This window comes from Triturus cristatus, chromosome 4_1, assembly GCF_964204655.1.
Source record: "Triturus cristatus chromosome 4_1, aTriCri1.1, whole genome shotgun sequence".
Taxonomy (NCBI): domain Eukaryota; kingdom Metazoa; phylum Chordata; class Amphibia; order Caudata; family Salamandridae; genus Triturus; species Triturus cristatus.
In genome coordinates this window covers 225851700-225872151 of record NC_140585.1, presented here as the reverse complement: position 1 = coordinate 225872151, position 20452 = coordinate 225851700, and the positions used below count along the sequence as shown (strand labels likewise).

At 46.0% G+C, this 20452-nt stretch overlaps 1 protein-coding gene across 3 annotated transcripts in view; it reads left to right on the top strand.

Moving 5' to 3' along the window:
- The window catches only part of DENND2A (DENN domain containing 2A), a 398086-nt gene that overhangs the window by 353755 nt on the left and 23879 nt on the right, over window positions 1-20452 (top strand). For all 3 annotated transcript variants that reach the window (XM_085651922.1, XM_085651923.1, XM_085651920.1), the window contains one exon: window positions 16409-16495. In XM_085651922.1, coding sequence (XP_085508048.1) covers window positions 16409-16495 — 87 coding nt within the window. The remainder of the gene's footprint in view (window positions 1-16408; window positions 16496-20452) is intronic.

The following is a 20452-nucleotide window of genomic DNA, read 5'->3' as shown; positions in this document are numbered from 1 at the left end:
AGGCTTGAAGTATGCATCCATCAGGGTCCATTTGTCTGCCATTACAGCTTACAGGAGGTCTCCAAGTCAACCTTCTTTTTTCCAGATGCAGGTGGTCAAGGACTTCTTGCAGGGGTTGAAAAAAGTTTACCCCCCTGTTCGAAACCCTTCGCCTCCGTGGGAGTTGAACTTAGTGTTATCCAAGTTGATGGGCCCACCTTTTGAGCCGATCCACAAATCTTCTTTACAGCATCTGTCATGGAAGGTCGCTTTTCTGGTAGCCATTACATCGGCACGCAGAGTAAGCGAAATCCAGGCTCTGTGTACTAGAGAACCGTACACAGTTTTTCACCAGCACAAAGTGGTCTTAAGGGCACATCCATCCTTTCTCCCTAAGGTAGTGTCTGATTTTCATATTAATCAGTCCATTTCTCTGCCATCCTTCTTCCCGAATCCAGCGACCCCGGCTGAGCGGTCGCTCCACTCCTTAGACCTCAAGAGGGTACTTAAATTCTATCTGGCCAGTACCAGAAGCATTAGGAAGACGGATCAGCTGTTTGTCAACTATGGCGCCATGAGAACAGGCTTCCCAGCGGCTAAACGATCCATTTCCAGATGGATTGTTTCCTGCATTACCCTAGCCTACCAGCTGGCGAAAAGGCCCTTACCTTTGGCCCCTAAGGCTCATTCTACTAGGGGGAAAGCGGCCACAGTAGCTTTCTTGCATGACGTTCCAATGGCAGAGATCTGCAAGGCGGCCACTTGGAAATCGGTCCACACCTTTACCAGGCACTACTGCCTCGAATCCGATTCCAGGGCGGATGCCCAAGTAGGCCAAGCCTCCTTGAGAAACCTGTTTGGGTAGCTGAGCTATCTGAGCATACTGTTCCTTCTCTGTTTTTCTTTCCTTTGCCCGCAGGGGGATGAGGTGAGGCTCGCTATTCTATTCTAATGCTTATGACTATTGATGAGGATCCCCTGGAAGAGAAGGATTAGTTACTTACCTGTAATCCTAGTTCTCTTCCAGGGGTATCCTCATCAAAGTCATAAGCAACCCTCCCGCCTCCCCGGGCAAAGGTGTGTTAGTTTTCAGAGGTTATTATTTTTCTTTGTGCCATGACTTTTCAGTCTCCGCAAAGAACAACTGACCTAACTGCCACCCCTGAGGCATGATGGGAAGGTGGGGGTCAGGTGTGCCTTAAAGGCACGGTGTCAGTTTTTTGCTATGCAGCTATGAGTTAGCTTTTCAGTCTTTTTAGACTGGGTATTTGCAATGCAGCCTGGGAGCTTCCTATGCTTTCAGTGTTTTCTAAGAATTTCTGCTGTTTTCTAAGCATTAAAACAGTTTCCAAACAAGTTATAATGTTGTTTCTCATGTTTATAATGCTATTTTCTTATGTGTAGTGGAAATTGCTTACAGCATGGTTCAGCTCTAGGGTTTAGGGGCTGCAATTGCTTGTGTATACATATAGGTATATATGTATGGATATATATATGTGGGGCACATATAATATACTGTTTCCGGGATCCCGCACATGGGCGGGAATATTCTAATGCTTATGACTTTGATGAGGATACCCCTGGAAGAGAACTAGGATTACAGGTAAGTAACTAATCCTTCTTCAACTGTTTTTTCAGATGTGGGGGCAACCACAGATAGACCTCTTCGCCACCCACCAAAACGCCAAATGCCCAAACTTCGCCGCCAGGTATCCTCACCCATTGTCCAAAGGCAATGTGATATGGATGAACTGGTCAGGCAGATTTGCGTACGCTTTTCCGCCTCTCCCACTCATTCCACTGGTGGTGCGCAAACTACAGCAACACTCCTTAACGCTCATCCTAGTTGCTCCAACTTGGGCCAGACAACCATGGTACACCACATTGCTGGAACTCTCCGTAGTTCTGCACCAAAAATTACACCTCTCTCCACACCTCCTAACCCAGAACCTTGGAGAGATACAGCACCCAGACCCAGCTCAGCTCAACCTAGCGATCTGGCTCCTGAAGTCTTACCTCAACCTTCCTCCTGACTGTATGAACGTCATCAAAGAAGCTAGACTGCCTACCACTAGAGCATGCTATGCAGCCAAGTGGAAAAGATTTGTAATATACTGCCATAACAACAACACCGATCCCCTAGATGTCTATCCAACACATCATAGGCTATTTACTACACCTCCAAAGATGCAACTTAGCCTACACGTCTATCAGACTGCATCTTGCTGCCATAGCAGCATATCTACAAAATAGACAACATCTATCACTTTTCAGAGTACCTGCCATAAATGCTTTTATGGAAGGACTCAAAAGAATAATTCCCCCTTCACCTGTGTGGAATTTAAACATCGTTCTCACAAGGCTAATGGGGCCACCATTTGAACCTCTACATAAATGTGAGCTACAATTATTAAGATAGAAAACTGCTTTCCTTGTAGCTATTACTTCTCTACGAAGAGTTAGCGAACTACAAGCACTAACTATTCAGGAACCCTTTCTGCAAATGCATCATAATAAGGTTGTTCTCCAAACTAATCCTAAATTCCTCCCTAAAGTCATTTCTCCCTTCCACCTAAATCAATCTGTAGAGCTGCCTGTATTCTTCTCGCAGCCACAAACAGTCGCAGAAAGAGCTCTTCACACCTTAGATGTCAAAAGAGCACTGCTGTACTACATAGAGAGAACACAACCTTTTAGTAAGACCAAACAACTATTTGTGTCTTTCTCACCAACACACAAGGGCAACCCCATATCAAAATCTGGGATAGCTAGGTGGATTGTCAAGTGCATACAAATTTGTTACCACAAAGCAAAACGTACAGTTCGAGGCATATGAGCTGCTGATCACACACTTAGGATAAGATCGCCATCTGGTGTTGGGCTCGGATGATTGCAGGTTGTTGTTGTCTTCGGAAGAAGACTTTTGATCACGATATAGGTGACTCCTCCTCTGGACAACAGTGCGCATGGGCATCCACTCCATCCTCAGATTGTTTTTTTCCGCCATTGGGTTCAGATGAACTTTTCCACTCCGGCTGAAAACTTCTGAAAATCCAGCTTTCGAAGCGAAAAACCTTTACAACTCGACGTCGAAATTCAATCGGACCGGTTCCGGACACGGCTCATGGAAAGGACACTGTTGGACCTATGTCCTAGGGGTAGCATGACTTACGTTAACAGGCGTTCTTCTCAACATGGCGTTTCGTGCTTGCATCATCCTCAGTTCGCAATCTAGCGTGACACCACTCAAAAAGGACACTACACTGAATATATTTTAACGTTTACTAGAATTCTTCCACTTTTCTTACATTACAGGAATTCTCAGTTCCGCATGACAGAAATCGACATTTCACATGCATTTAAAATGACATTAATATTCCAACAATACAGTTCATAGAATAGTCTCTAAAACACCCTCTGAGCTTCTCCTCCCGCCTTGAATCTGGAGACCTAGTTACATTTCTACATGGTGAGTTTCAAACCACATTTCCAAAAGCACATTTAGACTCCTCTAAACATTCCCCTCACAGCTAAACCTCCTGGCTCCTATCCTGCCAACCCGATCCAATCTCTGCCTATGTGGTATTCAGCTGGAGGTTGCTTGTTGCTGGCAACCAAGGGGGACCCTTCAGACAATTCACCTGTAGTCTACATGTGGCATAGGGGCGAAACCATGACGTTCTAGCCGTATCTTAAAGTCCCTGTTTTTACTGGACTGGAGACGGCTGTTCTCAGCACTGGAGATCTGTACTCCCCAGAGTTTAGTCTCGCGTAAGGATACTTCAGCGCTCCTGTCCCCTTAGTCAAAATCCAGACTCCCTGCCCCTCCAAGGCCCAGTTTACTTCATAGACTTGAGGTCCTCCTCCGGCAGCGGGGCTCGTTAGTCTCCACAGCAAGGGGGGGCTTCCTGGCTGGGGTTAAGGGAGAAACACCTATAGACTACCCCCACCCTCAAGGGATTTCCCGTGAGGTGAGCTTCACCGATCAAATTCTCCTTGGGCACTTCCCGGCTTTTCTCACTCTGTCAGGCGCTCCCGCCACTGCCGACCGCAGCGCGACTTGCGGGAGCGCAGCCCTGACTCCGTCAGGCACTTCCGCCGCTGCCGAACACAGCGCGACTCGTGGGGGGTGCGGCCTCGTCTCACGGCTGCTGGGAGGGGCGGCACTTCCTTGATGGCCCGGCTCACGTGACCCGGGTGTCAGCTTCCAGGCCAGCCCCGACTCGGCTTCCTGGCCGCAGCCTCTCCAGACAGATGATCGGCGCGTTGACAGCTCTCCACACAGCTGACACGCGCGATGGATGCAGGCCACACCGGAGAGTCCCAGCACCCCACCAGACTCCACGGCTCCCTCAGGCCTCCACCGGGGACCCGCAGATAGGCCCACGCCTCGGATCCACGGAGGTGAGGATCTTAGATAGGGGCCAGTGCTTGTAGGCAGAGATTAAGGGGGCATGGCTCACAGTAAACCAGATGAGCAGATCCACTAGCCCGGGGAGTATTTAGCACAACTCCCTGCCCTAAAGCCCACGATGGTGTGCCGTCGTTATCGCCACTGGGGGAGGTCAGATTCCCAAATGACAACCATGGAGGTCAAGGCAGTCCCAACGGCAATTCTTCCCCGGGATTCCTCTTCAGGCTTTCAGTTTACGCTAGGGACCCTTGACCAGAAAACAATGCCTCCCAGGGTCGTTGGCTGAGTTCAGGGACTGGTCAAATGGTAGAGGGTGGTGTCAGCTAAGTAGGGGATTCGCGCAGACCCTAGGATCTGTCCACTCCCAGTCCAGCGCAACCACCTCTCCACTCAGGTGCCTCACTCCTGACTACTCCACAGCCCAACTTGATTCTAAAATGGCCGCCCTCCTGCCACCTCTATTTATCACCTTGGGCCTGACTTGCCAGAGGGGCCCAGAAGGTTCTGGAACCTCCCATGGCAGTCATGGCCCAGGTGCTGAGGTGACAGTTGGAGCCACCATTTTGTGAATCCCACCTTCCTCATCTATTTACCTCAGTGGAGCACCTTGCGCCTTTTCCTCAGGTGGTGAGGAGGAGGCGCCCAGAACCTCTACACCAGCACCCAAAAAGTTTGGTAGACAGGAAAAAAAAATGAGAAGGGGAAAAGGGACAAAAAAAAATAATAAATACGAGGGGGGAACTGCCAAAGGGCTGACAGGTCTAACAGACACCTTTTAAAAAATGCCCCCAATGTGGAGCAAAGTTCCCCCACAATGACCACCACGAGGTCTGCAACCTGTGCCTCTTGCCGGAACATAACGAATCCAGCTGTCCAGCCTGCGCCGCATTCCGATCCAAGAAAACCATCCGTGACCGAAGAGCTCGACGCCATATCATGGCCAGACCGGCTCCAGAACCAGAGGACATCTTTGCTCAGGATGTCCCGGAAGAAGATTCCGAAGAACTCCAAATTATATCCGAAGCGGACGATTCCGATGACCTCATCACTCCGGGGCAACGAGTGAGTACCAGTGCCCCTACCTCAACCCCCCCAAAAAAGGCATTGGTCAAGACTCCGCCAGCTGGCCCCAGTCGCGACCGAAAACCGTCTTCAGAAGCCCCGCCCTCGGGCTCGGCTCCGAAGAAATATAAGCCTACAGGTGGCTCGGGCTTGAGCAAACCACATGTTATAGTACCCACAGTACCTTCGGCATCGAAGACTCAATACCTCTCTGCACCGAAGCAGGCTCCGAAACCATCGAGACCTATTGATAAACCGGCATCTAAAGCTATCAAGCTCAAAGACTCCCTCTCGGCACCAAAATCTCCACCGGCGCCGGAACGTTCTTCGGCACCGAAATCCCTGCCGGCACCGAAAAGTTCTTCGGCACCGAAACCATCATCGGTACCGAAACAACTGTCTAAAGTCCAAAAAGACTCTACCGATCATTCCAAACATAGATCGGAACCGAAAAAATCGGCACCAAAGCCACTTTCGGACAATGAAGAACTTTTTCACCCTGATCCCACGCAAAAAAGGATTTATATCAATCCAAAAACTGGACATGTCACCGCTGTGCCATACAAGAAAAGGAAGCTGGACACAACACCTTCTCCAGCTCCCATAAAGAAGGACTCCGCCACCTCACCCATTCGTCCTTCCTCTCCTATATCACCTCTCACCCCACCCCCCCTGCCCCCACCTCCTTCTCCTCTACCATCTCCTTCACATACACAACCTCCACAGGATGATGATGATGGCTTAGGGGGGAGGGGGTGATCCGGATGACCTTAATGATCCTAATGATCCTTTCACCCTCCCGGATACGTCACCCTTAGATGACTGGGCTTACCCTTTACCTGATATTCCTGATCCCACTACATACCCCTCCAAACCCTCCCCTCCAGATGACCACCTAGGGTTTGGGCAGCTGATAAACAGGGCGGCACTTTTCCATGGCGTCACCATGCATTCAGATACACCCGAAGAAGACTTTCTTCTAGACACATTCGAACAGTCTCAAATATCAGTTCAAATCTTGCCCATGATTAAGGGAGTCATAAAACACGCCACAGAGGTTTTTAAAGACCCTGTCAGAGCTAGGGTTCTTAACCCCCGAATTGAAAAAAAATATAGACCTGCCCCACAAGATCCCGCTCACATTAAAGCGCAGCTCCCTCTGGACTCTTTAGTAGTTTCAAACGCAAGAAAGCGGGCTAACCCCCAAACAGGAGACACACCGCCCCCAGACAAAGAGTCCAAGCTATTAGAGGCCTCGGGCAAAAGAGTTGCAGCACAAGCTGCTAACCATTGGCGTATTGCCATCACACAAGCCCTATTAGCCCGATATGATAGGGCTCATTATGATCAGTTAGAAGATCTTTTACAACACCTACCAGATCAGTACAAATCCCAGGCCAATGACCTCATCCAAGAGGGGAAACTCATATCTAACGCATCAATCAAATGTGCACTAGACGCCGCGGACACTGCTTCTAGGGCGGTCAACACAAGCATACTTCTTAGACGCCATGCATGGCTACGTATTTCAGGCTTTAAGCCGGAAGTACAAACAACAATACTTGGTCAACCATTCAACCAAGAGCAACTATTTGGGCCCGCAGTAGATACTGCACTTGAGAAGATGAAAAAAGATAACGAGACTGCTAAATCAATGGGAGCATTACAGTCTCCACAACCACGAGGCTCCTTTCGACACTCCTTCTATAGGGGAGCCTCCAAAAATATTGGGACAGACACCTCTTCCAATTTCAAAACCTCCGCGCAAACATCCCCCAACAGAGGATATTTTAGAGGAGGATATAGGGGAAACAACACCAAGGGCCGAGGTCGGGGCAATACCAACACCCGCACCTCTCCAGCCACTAAACAGTGACTTGCCTCCACTCCCCCCAGACCATTCCACTCCGGTCGGGGGAAGTCTCCAACAGTTCCTACCTGTCTGGAATTCCATTACAACAGACAAGTGGGTAAGACAAATTATTCAGTTTGGTTACTGCCTCGAACTCACAAACACCGTCCAATGTCACCACACCATCTTACACTCCTCAAACAGGAAATTCGGTCCTTGCTTCAAAAACACGCAATAGAACCAGTTCCACTCCAACATCAGGGTACAGCAGTATATTCCATATACTTCCTAATCCCCAAAAAGGACGAGACGTTAAGACCCATACTCGACCTCAGACTCCTAAATCAGTACATACACTCAGATCACTTCCATATGATCACTCTTCAACAAGTGCTCCCACTACTTCAACAAGACGATTTCCTTGCCACATTAGACCTCAAGGACGCATACTTTCACATCCCCATGCATCCTGCTCACAGGAAGTACCTAAGATTTGTGGTAGACCGACAGCACTATCAGTTTACGGTTCTCCCATTCGGAGTAACAACTGCACCCAGGGTATTCACCAAATGCCTAGCAGTAGTGGCAGCGCACCTCAGGAGACAACAAATCCATGTCTTCCCGTATCTCGACGATTGGCTCATAAAAGCCAATACTTTCGACAAATGCGTTCTCCACACTCACCGCACTATTCAAACCTTACACAACTTGGGATTTACCATCAACTATCCCAAATCTCAACTGCAACCCTCCCACATACATCAATTTCTGGGAGCCACCATAAATACTTCCAAGGCCATAGCTTATCCCAGCACAGCCAGGATAGCCAACATACAAAACCTCATCTTAAAATTTCAAACTCAACACTCTCTTCCAGCAAGAGTGTTTATGCAACTATTAGGCATGATGGCGTCATGCATCTCCATTGTGCCTCACGCACGACTTCAAATGCGTCCCTTGCAAGAATGTCTAGCACAACAGTGGAACCAGGCTCACGGACAACTTGCCGATCTGGTGTTGGTGGACAGTCGCTCACTGAAATGGTGGAACACCATCAACCTGTCTAAAGGGCGACCGTTCTTAGAGCCTCTTCCACAAATAGTGCTGACAACCGACGCATCTCTCACAGGGTGGGGAGCCCATCTCCTATAACGCACCACTCAGGGCAAATGGACCACTCAACAAAAACTGCTCCATATCTATCACCTAGAACTTCTAGCAGTGTTCCTAGCACTGAAATCTTTTCAAGTACATCTAAGGAACAAAACTGTCCTCATCCGCACAGACAACATGACGACCATGTATTACATACAAAAACAGGGGGACACACATTCTTTCCAACTGTCCAACTGTCCCAACTCGCACAGAACATTTGGAGATGGGCAATTCCCCAAAACATCTACATGCTAGCGGAACACCTTCCAGGGGTTCAAAACCAGATTGCCGATCTCCGACAGACACAAAAAATCCACGAATGGGAATTACACCCCAAAGTCCTACTCCCATTCTTCCAAAAATGGGGCCAACCAGATATAGACCTGTTCGCCACACACAAACGCAAAATGCCCAACCTTCGCCGCCAGTTTTCCACACCCACAGTCGAAGGGCAATGCAATATGGATGAACTGGTCAGGCAGATTTGCGTACGCTTTTCCGCCTCTCCCACTCATTCCATTTGTGGTACGCAAGCTCAAACAGTCTGTAAAACTGATTCTAGTAGCTCCCACTTGGGCACGTCAACCCTGGTTCACGACACTTCTGGAACTCTCGCTAGTTCCACATCAAAAACTGCGCCTTTCCCCGGCCTTATTAACCCAGAACCATGGAGAAATCAGACACCCAGATCCACAGCAACTGAACTTGGCGATCTGGCTCCTGAAGTCTTAGAGTTTGGTTACCTCAATCTCCCACCAGACTGTATGAATATCATAAAAGAAGCTAGAAGACCTACTACTAGGGCATGTTATGCTGCAAAATGGAAAAGATTTGACATTTACTGCACTAACAATAATATACGTCCACTGGATGCTTCCATCCAAAACATTATTTGCTATTTACTACACTTGCAAAGATGCAATTTAGCGTATTCCTCCATAGGTCTACACCTAGCAGCGTTAGCAGCCTACTTACAAAATCAACAACACTTGTCACTATTTAAGGTACCAGCGATCAGAGCCTTCATGGAAGGTCTTAAAAGAATTATTCCTCCCAGATTACCACCTTCTGCAGTGTGGAATCTAAATATTGTTCTAAAAAGGCTCATGGGCCCTCCATTTGAACCTATGCATAAATGCGAACTGCAATACCTTACATGGAAAGTGGCTTTCCTTTTGCAATCACATCCCTGCGAAGGGTAAGTGAGATACAGGCTGTAACTATTGAAGAACCATTCCTACAACTACATCGTAACAAAGTGGTTCTTAGGACAAACCCAAAATTCCTACCAAAAGTCATTTCCCCTTTCCATCTTAACCAATCAGTCGAGCTGCCAGTCTTCTTCCCTAATCCAGACTCAATAGCTGAGAGAGCCCTTCATACCTTGGATGTTAAAAGAGCCTTGCTTTATTACATCGACAGAACAAAACCTTTTCGCAAAACCAAACAACTGTTTGTTGCTCTCTCTCCACCAAATAAAGGCAACCCCATTTCAAAATCGGGTATAGCCAGGTGGATAGTTAAATGTATCCAAATATGTTACCAAAAAGTTAAACGCACTCTCACAGTTCCCCCTAGAGCACACTCCACACGTAAAATAGGGGCTTCCATGGCATTCTTAGGGAACATTCCCTTAGAAGATATCTGCAAAGCAGCCACATGGTCTACCACACACACCTTCACTAAACATTACTGTGTTGATGTGCAATCCAAACAACAAGCTTCTGTAGGACAAGCTGTCCTAAAAACTCTATTCCAAACTGCTGCAACAGATACAGGTGACCACCGCTAGGGGAGACACTGCTATATAGTCTATCCTAAGTGTGTGATCTGCAGCTCATATGCCTCGAACGGAATATGCTACTTACCAGTATGATGCATCTGTTCTTGGCATGTAGAGCTGCAGAGCCACACACGCCCACCCACCTCCCCGGGACCTGTATCTGTTCCAGCATTGTCTTAATTAGACATTACACATGGACATCCTTTCTCTTTATTCTTATACACTCCATCATTTCCCATCATGGCGAAAAACAATCTGAGGATGGAGTGAATGCCCATGCGCACTGTTGTCCAGAGGAGGAGTCACCTATCTCGTGACCAAAAGGCTTCTTCCGAAGACAACAACAACCTGCAATCATCCGAGCCCAACACCAGATGGCGATCTTATCCTAAGTGTGTGGCTCTGCAGCGCTACATGCCAAGAACAGATGCATACTGGTAAGTAGCATATTCCTTATCTGTTCCTCCTAAAGGCCACTCTACACGAAAGATAGGGGCTTCAATGGCATTTTCAGGGAACATTCCCTTAGACGATATCTGCAGAGCAGCTACATGGCCTACACCGCAGACATTCACAAAACACTATTGTGTTGATGTGCAAACTAAACAACAAGCTAGTGTGGGCCAGGCTGTACTCAAAACACTATTTCAAACTACTGCAGCAGATAATGGTGGTCGCCGCTAGGAGGGGATACTGCTATACAATCTATGCATAGTGTGTAATCTGCAGCTCATATGCCTCAAACGGAATATGCTACTTACCAGTATGCATCTGTTCTTGGCATGTAGAGCTGCAGAACTACACACGCCCACCGCCTCCCCGGCTAACTTTATCTGTTCCAGTATGATCTTACTTAGATACACCATACATGGGCATCCTTCGTGTTTCTTACAAAGCTCCATCATTTCCCTGCTGGCGAAAAACAATCTGAGGATGAAGCCGATGCCCATGCGCACAATGATCCAAAGGAGGAGTCACATACTTTGTGACTTCCAAAGACTTTCCAAGACAAAAACAAGTGCAAACATCCTGGCCCAACACCAGATGGCGATCTATGCATAGTGTGTAGATCTGCAGCTCTACATGCCAAGAACAGATGCATACTGGTAAGTAGCATATTCCTTCCTGTGATTAATCAAATGTCCTTTGGCATTCTTTAAGAAACAGCCATCAGATCCAATTACAGAATATTTCCCTTCATTTATTTTTTCTGTAACATTTTTTCTAAATTTATAATGTTGCAGTATTTCATATAGACATATGTTTTCCAGGTATGGACTTCTATTTGGATAGTATGCGAGGAACAGTAATTGAGTTATCTGCAACATATTGTATGTCCATATTTGCATTCCACATCTTCAAAATTACTGAATTGTAATCATCAATGTACTTCGATTCTTCTGTTCTTTTATATTATAAGTATTTTTGGGTGATTTTCGCTGACATAAAACTGTTCACTCTTCCTTGCGATGACTTATGGTGCACTAAGTTAGTAGTACCTTTGGCGCTCAGCGTGTACGTACCCTGCGATGATTCGTGGTCCAGGGAGGCCGCACTCGGAGCAATGTCTTTTGTCTATTGAATTTTGCCTCAGTAAGGCCACGTGTCGATGACTTGTGGTGCACTGAGTTAGTGGTACCTTTGGCGCTCAGCGTGTGCGCACCCTGGCATGATGCGTGGTCCGAGAGGGCTGCACTGGGAGGAATGTATCTTGCGTACTGGACTGCGCCATCTGCAATCGCTACTCCATCTAAATTGTGATGCTTGCTGTCCGCAGTGTAGATCGAAGGCAGTAGTCTGTACAGACATAAGTCTGCGGTGCTGTGCCGCTGGGTTCACAGGGAGCCTGTGTCGAGGAGACCCGCGGTCATGGCGGCAGCCTCGTGGCAGGGTGAGGCCCGCCGCTCTGGCACAGTCGTTGGTCTTCACAGTTCACAAGTGAACCACGCCCAGAGCCCCGGCCTATTTATTCACACTCCTACGCTGAAGTGGCGTACGTTGTACCAGCTCACTCCGGTTACGCTTATGCTTACAGGGGGGGGGGGAACGATACAGCTACAAGACAGAGATCGTCCCTAGTGTTTGACGTAACATGGTTGGGTCCACTGTCCACAACACTACAAGCACTAGTAGTATTTGTGAACATGGAGAGGTGTGTGTTCTGCATACTGAGGTGTGTCCAGCACATCACCGCTACACTTTGCATTGTGTGCATTGTTATTCATGGGTGAATTGCTTCCTTCACATATCGTTTGTTAACACATGTCCCAATATTCAGTTATTGTGTGGCTGAGGGGCCATGCCGTTTTCGTAAGGTTCGCTGTCTTGTTCTGCGCTGCCTCGGATGTAAAGGGGGTGGTCCTGTTGGGGGTGGTAGGTGTTGTGACGTTCTTGGGTGTCGGAGCTGCTTGATCAGTAGGTCTATGACATGTGTTGGTCTTCAGATGTGGCTCTGGGCTGGGCTCCCTTTCATACTGTATGTAGTTGTTTAATATTTAAAAAACAAGAAGACATTAAATAATAAATAAAAAAAATACAAAAACTATTTTTCATTATATTAAAGTTACAAAATATCAAAAATGAAAATCAAAATTACTGAGAAAAACATAGGTTTTATGAACATTATAATTAGAAATTAGTATTTAAATAACCTTTGAAATTTACAAAAAAACATAGGTCTGAGGAAGATTAAAGTTGGAAATTAGTATTTAAAAAAAAATTCAAATCTACTGAAATAACGATTGCCACATTTCCTAACATTGAGCTTATTATATGGCTAAGGACCATGCCGTTTTTGGAGGGTTCGCTGTCCTGTTCTGCACTGCCTTGGTGGTAGTAGGGAGAGGGGTTGTACGGGGGGAGGTCCTGAGGGTTGTGGCAGTGGGTGTTGTCCTTCTTGGGTGTCGGAAAAAACTATAGGTTAAATTAACATTATAATTAGAAGTTTGCATTAAAAAAACATTGAAATTCGCTGAGAAAAAAATAGGTTTCAGGAACGTTATAGATAGAAATTAGCATTTAAAAAAACCTTAGAAATTCACTGAAAAAACCATAGGTTTCAGTCATGTTATACTTAGAAATTAGCATTTAAAAAAGCTTAGAAATTCACTGAGATAAACCATAGGTTTCAGGGACGTTATAGTTACTTGGACATTTGACTCATATAAAACCAGACAAATTCGCCCGTTATAGTTAGTTGAGCTAACTATAACTTGCGCGCCCGCAATGCACTGGTGATGACGTCACATATTACATCACTCATGACATGATCAGTGACATCACTGATGACATCACTGATGACATCACTGATGACATCATCCACGTGATAGTCTGACACACCTCCTCACACTCTAATATAACCTTTGATAGACGTACTCTAAAATACAGACTACCATTTTCGAAACCATAGACACACCAATACCAGATACCCATCCACTGATTGCTATGTATATATTGTGAGCTAGACATACACTCATAGTCACTCATACATGCTGTCACTCATCATTACATCAGTATAATATCCACTCATACACCTATACATACATTCACACAGTGCTACTGATCCATAGTTACTCACACATCTACTCAGTCATGCCAAAAATCAATCACACATCCATGTACTCACCTATGCAGATATATACATACCACCTGACTTATTTATACACACACGACCTCCCTTATTATATAGATACTAACACATACTTACTCTTATACAATCACTAATACAAGTACACATTCATGTATGTAGATACTCTTGCAATCACTGTCTCTCACGTATAGTCAATTATACACCCCAACACTCACATATACTGTCTAGAAACATAAATAGTTACTCACATATATACAACTGAGACATCAATTCACTAATCAACAGACCTGTACACACATTCAGCTACCCATACCGCCCTTCCGAGATGCACTTTTGAATCTATACAACCAGTAAATCAGCCATTCAGACATGTATGCACATTCAGACACCCCCCTCCCACCCACATAGACACTCAGACACCCATACAGATACTCATACAATCAATCAATAACCTATATAGACACTGATGTAGCTACTCACCAACCCATGCACCTGCTTACACACCAACTGAGAGACTAATATAGACATTCACACAGTTTAGTCACTAACCCATGCATTCAGTAACATACGTTCAATCAGTGACTTATACAGTCAGTCATGCATCTACTAAATAATCCTTTCAGGCACTTCTACATCCACTCATTCTTCAATAGACCTTGGCATAGATATATATGAAAAATATTTAAACTTTACAGAAACACACATTCACTGGATGATGTCATCAGTGATGTCATGAGTGATGTCACTGAGCATGTCATGAGTGATGTAATATGTGACGTCATCACCACTGCATTGCGGGTGCGCGAGTTATAGTTAGCTCAGCTAACTATAATGGGCGAATTTCTCTGGTTTTATGAGTCAAATGTCCTGTAACTAAAACGTCCCTTTCTCTGGTCAGAGAGTGTTAATTCAGTCAAAGTACATCAGCAAAAAGTGGGGGCAACCACGCAAAAAGAGGGAATTTTCTTACACAGTTCACCCTGTAAACATCACAGCGAGCAAGGCTGCTGATGCACACTGTTTAAGAGAGTAGCCACTGATGTGATGGCGGAGCCTGTATGCTTCCTTGGGACAGCCCGAAATGCTGCAGTGGGTAATACACACATTTTAGCCTGTACTGGAGACCAGACAATAAACATGCGCAGAGGAGTGGGCCATTCACATTAAGAAAGAGATGAAATAGTAATTTAGCTGCAGGTTGCCAAATTTACCCGTGAGTAGTAAAGTCATCGGCACCTGTGCCTAAACTCGTAGTTTATTGGGAACTGGAGATACGAGAACATGACCTTAGCGAAAGGGCAAGAGAATACTGGCAAGGAGGGGGTGTCCCTCTGCACTATTAAATGCGGCTTAGTTTACAACTCTGTATGCCTTTTTGCATTGAATTGTTTAGTATTTACTTCTGCTGTGTGATTAAGGTTGCTGTCTTTTTACAGTAAATATGAGAACTGGGTGGACATTAGTATATTGTGTCTTTTGGTTGACTTTTGAGTTATAAGCCTTCCTTGCTACAGTACCTCCCTGAGAAGCTTGAATCACTATCATCCTTTCAAATTTTCAAACATGTTATTCTTATGTAAATAACATTTGAAGGGGAGTGCAACACAACACTCCTGGTAAGTAAAATCTTAGGATCTTAGATAACAATGGTATTCACACAGTTGCTTCATTTAGTTAGTTATCAATGCCTACCTTTGAACTCTTGTCATGTCTGCCTGCGCTTTCTTTCTTAGTGGAAACCTGCGATCTGATGCATTGACGCTTCCTGCTCACATGGGGAAACCGCTGTCTTCCCTGTTTACAGAATTTGCTAGCATGCACCTCTAGTCCTCATTTCTCAATGCTCTCCTCTATCAGCCTTGCCATTTATTTTGTTTGCCCAGCGCCCCGCCCAGCCATTTTCCATTTTCTATGCATTTTGCTTCAGCTTTACGTTTCTGCGACTGAAACGGATACAAACACCCATTTGACATTATAAAGGAACTGTGCCAACGACCTTGTTGCCCTATTTGGCAACAGAACTCCTCAGTGAGTTTCTTATAAAGCTTGGTATAGGTACATTATCCCAAATATAACACTCATGCTTGTATTCACTATGTGATCATGAAGGCACCCTAATAAGGAAAGGTAGGCATAAAGTGGAACATATGCAAGATTGATCTTCATTTAATTTATTGATCTAGTATGGTCGTCATAAGTGCTGGCACTGTTCCTTGACTGAAAAGTTTAGAACTACTGTTGTGGACAAGTAGCACGTTGGTCTTTATTTGCTGTATGCAGAGTGCCTGTTTTGCTGCCTCCCATGTGAGCTTCATCTGTGTAGTAACGGGTCCAGACGTGTAGAGGATCTTCAGATGTTTATTTGTAGACAGTTACAGGACATGCAGTTAAGTCCAGTACAAAACCCCACCAGGATAAGCTAGCATGCTGCTCAGCCCTTCTCAACTGTGACTTCTGACTCCCAACATTCTGTAATACATCATCTTTGGAACATTCCACTGGCAGAGCATGAGGTGACATGAATGACCTTAAAGCCAGGATACTACAATCTGCCTCCTCCTTTTCTTTCTGCAGGGCTCTTTGAGATGCGGGCTCAGGAATATCTGGAAACTCTTCCCAGCAGTAAGCAGAGAGGGGTCGACAAATTCCTCAAAGGATTAGGTGAGTTGTCTAGAAATACGTTTTTCACATTGATCAGAATTCACTGCATCTTCATCACACTTTATTTCAGTATTTGTTATGGGTACTTATTGCACTCTAACCTTTAGTCAGTGGATGAATTGTGGTCAAGTCGATAGTTTGGTGGCTGTGTATGTATGGGAGGGTCCAGGACGATATTTGGTAAAATAACCCTCACACAGCCGGAGGTCCAGGAGGATCCCAGGGCCACAAGGTGCATTCGAAGTGAAGATGTATTTAGTATTTCTGAGGTGCGAGCTTAGCCAAACATGATAGCTCAAACATTAGCATAATGGCAACAAGTGATAGGAGTAGTAGCTGGTTTGTGGATTATTAATGAATTGTGATGTAGTGTTCTTTAAAGAGGTTAGTCTTCAACTCTTTCCTAAATTGGAGCAGTGTTGGGGTGGTCCTTATGGCTATGTTGTTCAAGATCATTGGTGAATAGAAGAGAAAGGCCTGCTGCCTTGTTTTTCACACTTCTTAGTTGGCAGTCTAACAGGGTCCTGGCTGCAGGTGTGTCGACAATCAACGGAGATGGTGAGTTAGTCTGTAAGATAAGCAGAGGTGCTGATTGTGATGACTTTGCAAATGATGCAACTGGTTTTGCAGCTGATGCAAACTGGCAAGGGGAGCAAATGGTGGTCCATCAGGACCAGGGTAATGTGATCATATTTCTTCAGGCCCTGCAACAATGCAACATTGGGCGTGTGAATTGATTCTGCGCCTATGCGTGTAACTTGATCCTGGGCATTTCACTTGCCTTTCTCCTTGTTTCACCTGTTTTAGAAGTCAAAATAAGCACACCTAGAAACAAGTAAAATGACAGTTCGATGGCATGTGTGGCTGCAGATACACATGCTCTGCATACTCCTGCCATCTAGTATTGGGTCCAGAGTTGTGCAACTTGTTTTTCTTCAGAAATCCTTTCAAGTCAGGAGGTCGAGTGACTCATCCTCTTGTGGTAACGCACATGTGCATCAACTCCATTGTTAGATTGTTTTTTCTCTGCTGTCGGGTTCCGTTGCGTGTGCCTCCGCTCCGATTTTCAACTTCATTTTGGTTCGATTCTCTGGTCCTTTTCCCTGTCTTTGGTATCGTTGCCACTATTGCTTTTCCTTCCGCGACTCCCATTAAAAACACAGTTGGTTCGACTTCTTTTGACAGAAACTCTTTTGAGGCGGTACCCTTCAGGGCCTACCTTCTCCCATGTTACCAGCCTTCCTGAAAACACTTCAGTTGTAATAGAACACGCGCCCTTTCGTTTGTGTCCGTGTTGGCATGCGAAGTACCCTCACACAGACCAACACTCAATGTGCAACTTGTGCTTCTCCCCTGAGCACAATGAAGCGGTCTGCGACTCCTAGAAGTCCTTCCGCTCCAAAAAGACCCTTCAGGATCGAAGAACTCATCGCCTCGATGTGCTACAGAGCCACTGACGACCCACCCAACATCTTTCGTGAGGAGCATGTCCAAGGGCAGCCATTGTTCAAGGAGGGGGCCTTCTCTATCTACGAAAGTTTGGACTCCGAGCTTGAAGAGGACAAGAGGACATTACCCAAGCTCAACAACCTGTGAATACACCCCCCCCCCCCTGCTTTTGCCCAGCAGCATAATCCTACCAAAAAACATTCGCCACTGCTGGTCTCAAAATCTCAGGTCCCCGTTCCACCATTGTTATCTAGCCAAGCTCAGCTTCGAAAAACTGCTAAGAGTGCCCCACTTCGGGCTTGGCACCGAAAGCACATGTGAAGTCGAAGCCATCTTCTTTGGCTTCCTCGGACCAAGACCACCAACTAGCATTGAATCGATCTTTGGTACCGAGCCAATAGCCACCATCTTTCACCTCGGCACTGAGTGCAGATTCTTCTTCCAAGCCGAAAGCTTCAGAGCTGAAGCAGTCCAGGCCAACCTACAAGCTTGTTTCCAGCATACATGTGGAACCCATCCTGCACAATTTAGAAGAGAAACTGGACACAACCTGGAAGAAGGCTCATATCCAGGCACAAACTGGCTCCACCTTCCTCTCCTTCGCCACTTAAAAGTAAGCTTACTTTGGAAGAAGCTTTAGACAAGCCAGTTCCTCCTAAAAGGAAGACTATGGACCAAGCTACCAGTCCTCCACCTCTTCCAACTCCCATACCAACTCCGCCTTCACCCCCACCACTTTCACACTCTCCTTCACCAGGAGAGCCACTAGATCACTCACCACAAAGGTCTCCACAGTCCAATACTGGTGGGTATGGGGAGCCACAGGTAGATGACCCCTGGGACAAATATGGTACGGATCCCCCTAATGACACGTATCCTGATATTTATCCTGCACGCCTTTCTTCTCCTGAAGATGCTATCTCTTACCAGGAGGTTATAGCGAGGGCTGCTGCTTTTCAAAATGTGGAGCTTCAGATAGAGCCTTTAGAGGATGACTTCCTCTTTGACACGTTATCTATCACATATAGGGCTGCCCATGTTAAATGGTATGCTAAGGCATACTGAAGACCTAATTAAAGACCCTATTGGGGCTAGGGTTGCCACGCCTAGGGTAGAGAAGAAATACAAACCCGCACTGCCTGACCCTATTTACATTAGAGGTAGAGGACAGTTACCACCAGACTCCCTAGTTACCACCACAGCACGCAACCTTGCCAACTCTCAGGCCACTGGAGACACTCCGCCACCTGAAAAATTTAGTAAAAGGATAGATGCTGCGGGAAAAGAGTTGCAGCTCAGGCTTTCAACTATTGGTGTATTGCCCCCATGGAGCAACACCTTCTATCAAACCGTGACTACCCTATCCTCACCCCACCCCCCCTCTCCCTCCTCCAGATCACATAACACTTATCGGGGGCAGAATTCATAACTACCTACCCGCATGGTAATACATCACATCAGACAGGTGGGTATTAACCAGTATCCAACGTGGCTATTGACTGGAGCTCATTATCATACCACCCAACATTCCACCTCGTGTTCACAGGATATCACTCGAGCATCAAACATTACTCAAACAGGAAGTTCATGCTCTTCTCCTCAAAGGTGCTATAGAGCCTGTCCCTCTTCAACATCCTTGTTCAGGGGTATAGTCTGTACTTCTTAATCCCCCAAAAAGACAGGTCTTTAAGACCAATTTAGGTCTCAGGCCCATAATCAAATATATTCTGTCAGAACGCTTCCACATGGTTACCGTACAGGATGTCACTCCACTTCTTCAACAAGGCGACTGTATGGCAACACTAGACTTAAAGGAGGTCTACTTCCACATACCAATATACTTAGCTCATCACAATAAAGATTTGTCATAGTGAGCAAATACCAGTTCAAGGTTTTGCCATTCAGGGTAAACACTGCACCTCGAGTATTCACCAAATGTCTAGTAGTGGTCACAGTGTACATAAGAAGACAACCTGTCCACGTATTCCCATACCTGGACGACTGGCTCATCAAAGACAGCACTCTACATCAGTACCAACGGGACACTCCGATAACGATCAAGATGCTCCACAATTTGGGGTTTACTATCAACTTCCCCAAATCTCACTTACAACCATTATAGATTCAACCATACTTAGGAGCAATCCTGAACACACATTCAGGATTAGCTCACCCCAATACCATAGGAATTCAAAACTTTCAGACATTTCTGCTCCAGTTTCATACTAACTAACAACTATCTGTGAGGGTGTTCATGTGTCTGCTAGGGATGATGGCGTCTTAATTTGCCATAGTTCCCCATGCAAGTTTAGATATGTGTCCATAAAGGGAGCCAAAGCTCTGTGCTTCAGGAGAGCTCAATGGGCATGTGTCACTGGGAATGAAGGCTCTCTGCTTCAGGAGAACTCAGGGGGCATGCATCACTGGGAGCCAAGGCTCTCTGCTTCAGGAGAACTCAAGGGACATGCATCACTGGGAGCCAAGGCTCTCTGCTTCAGGAGAAATCAA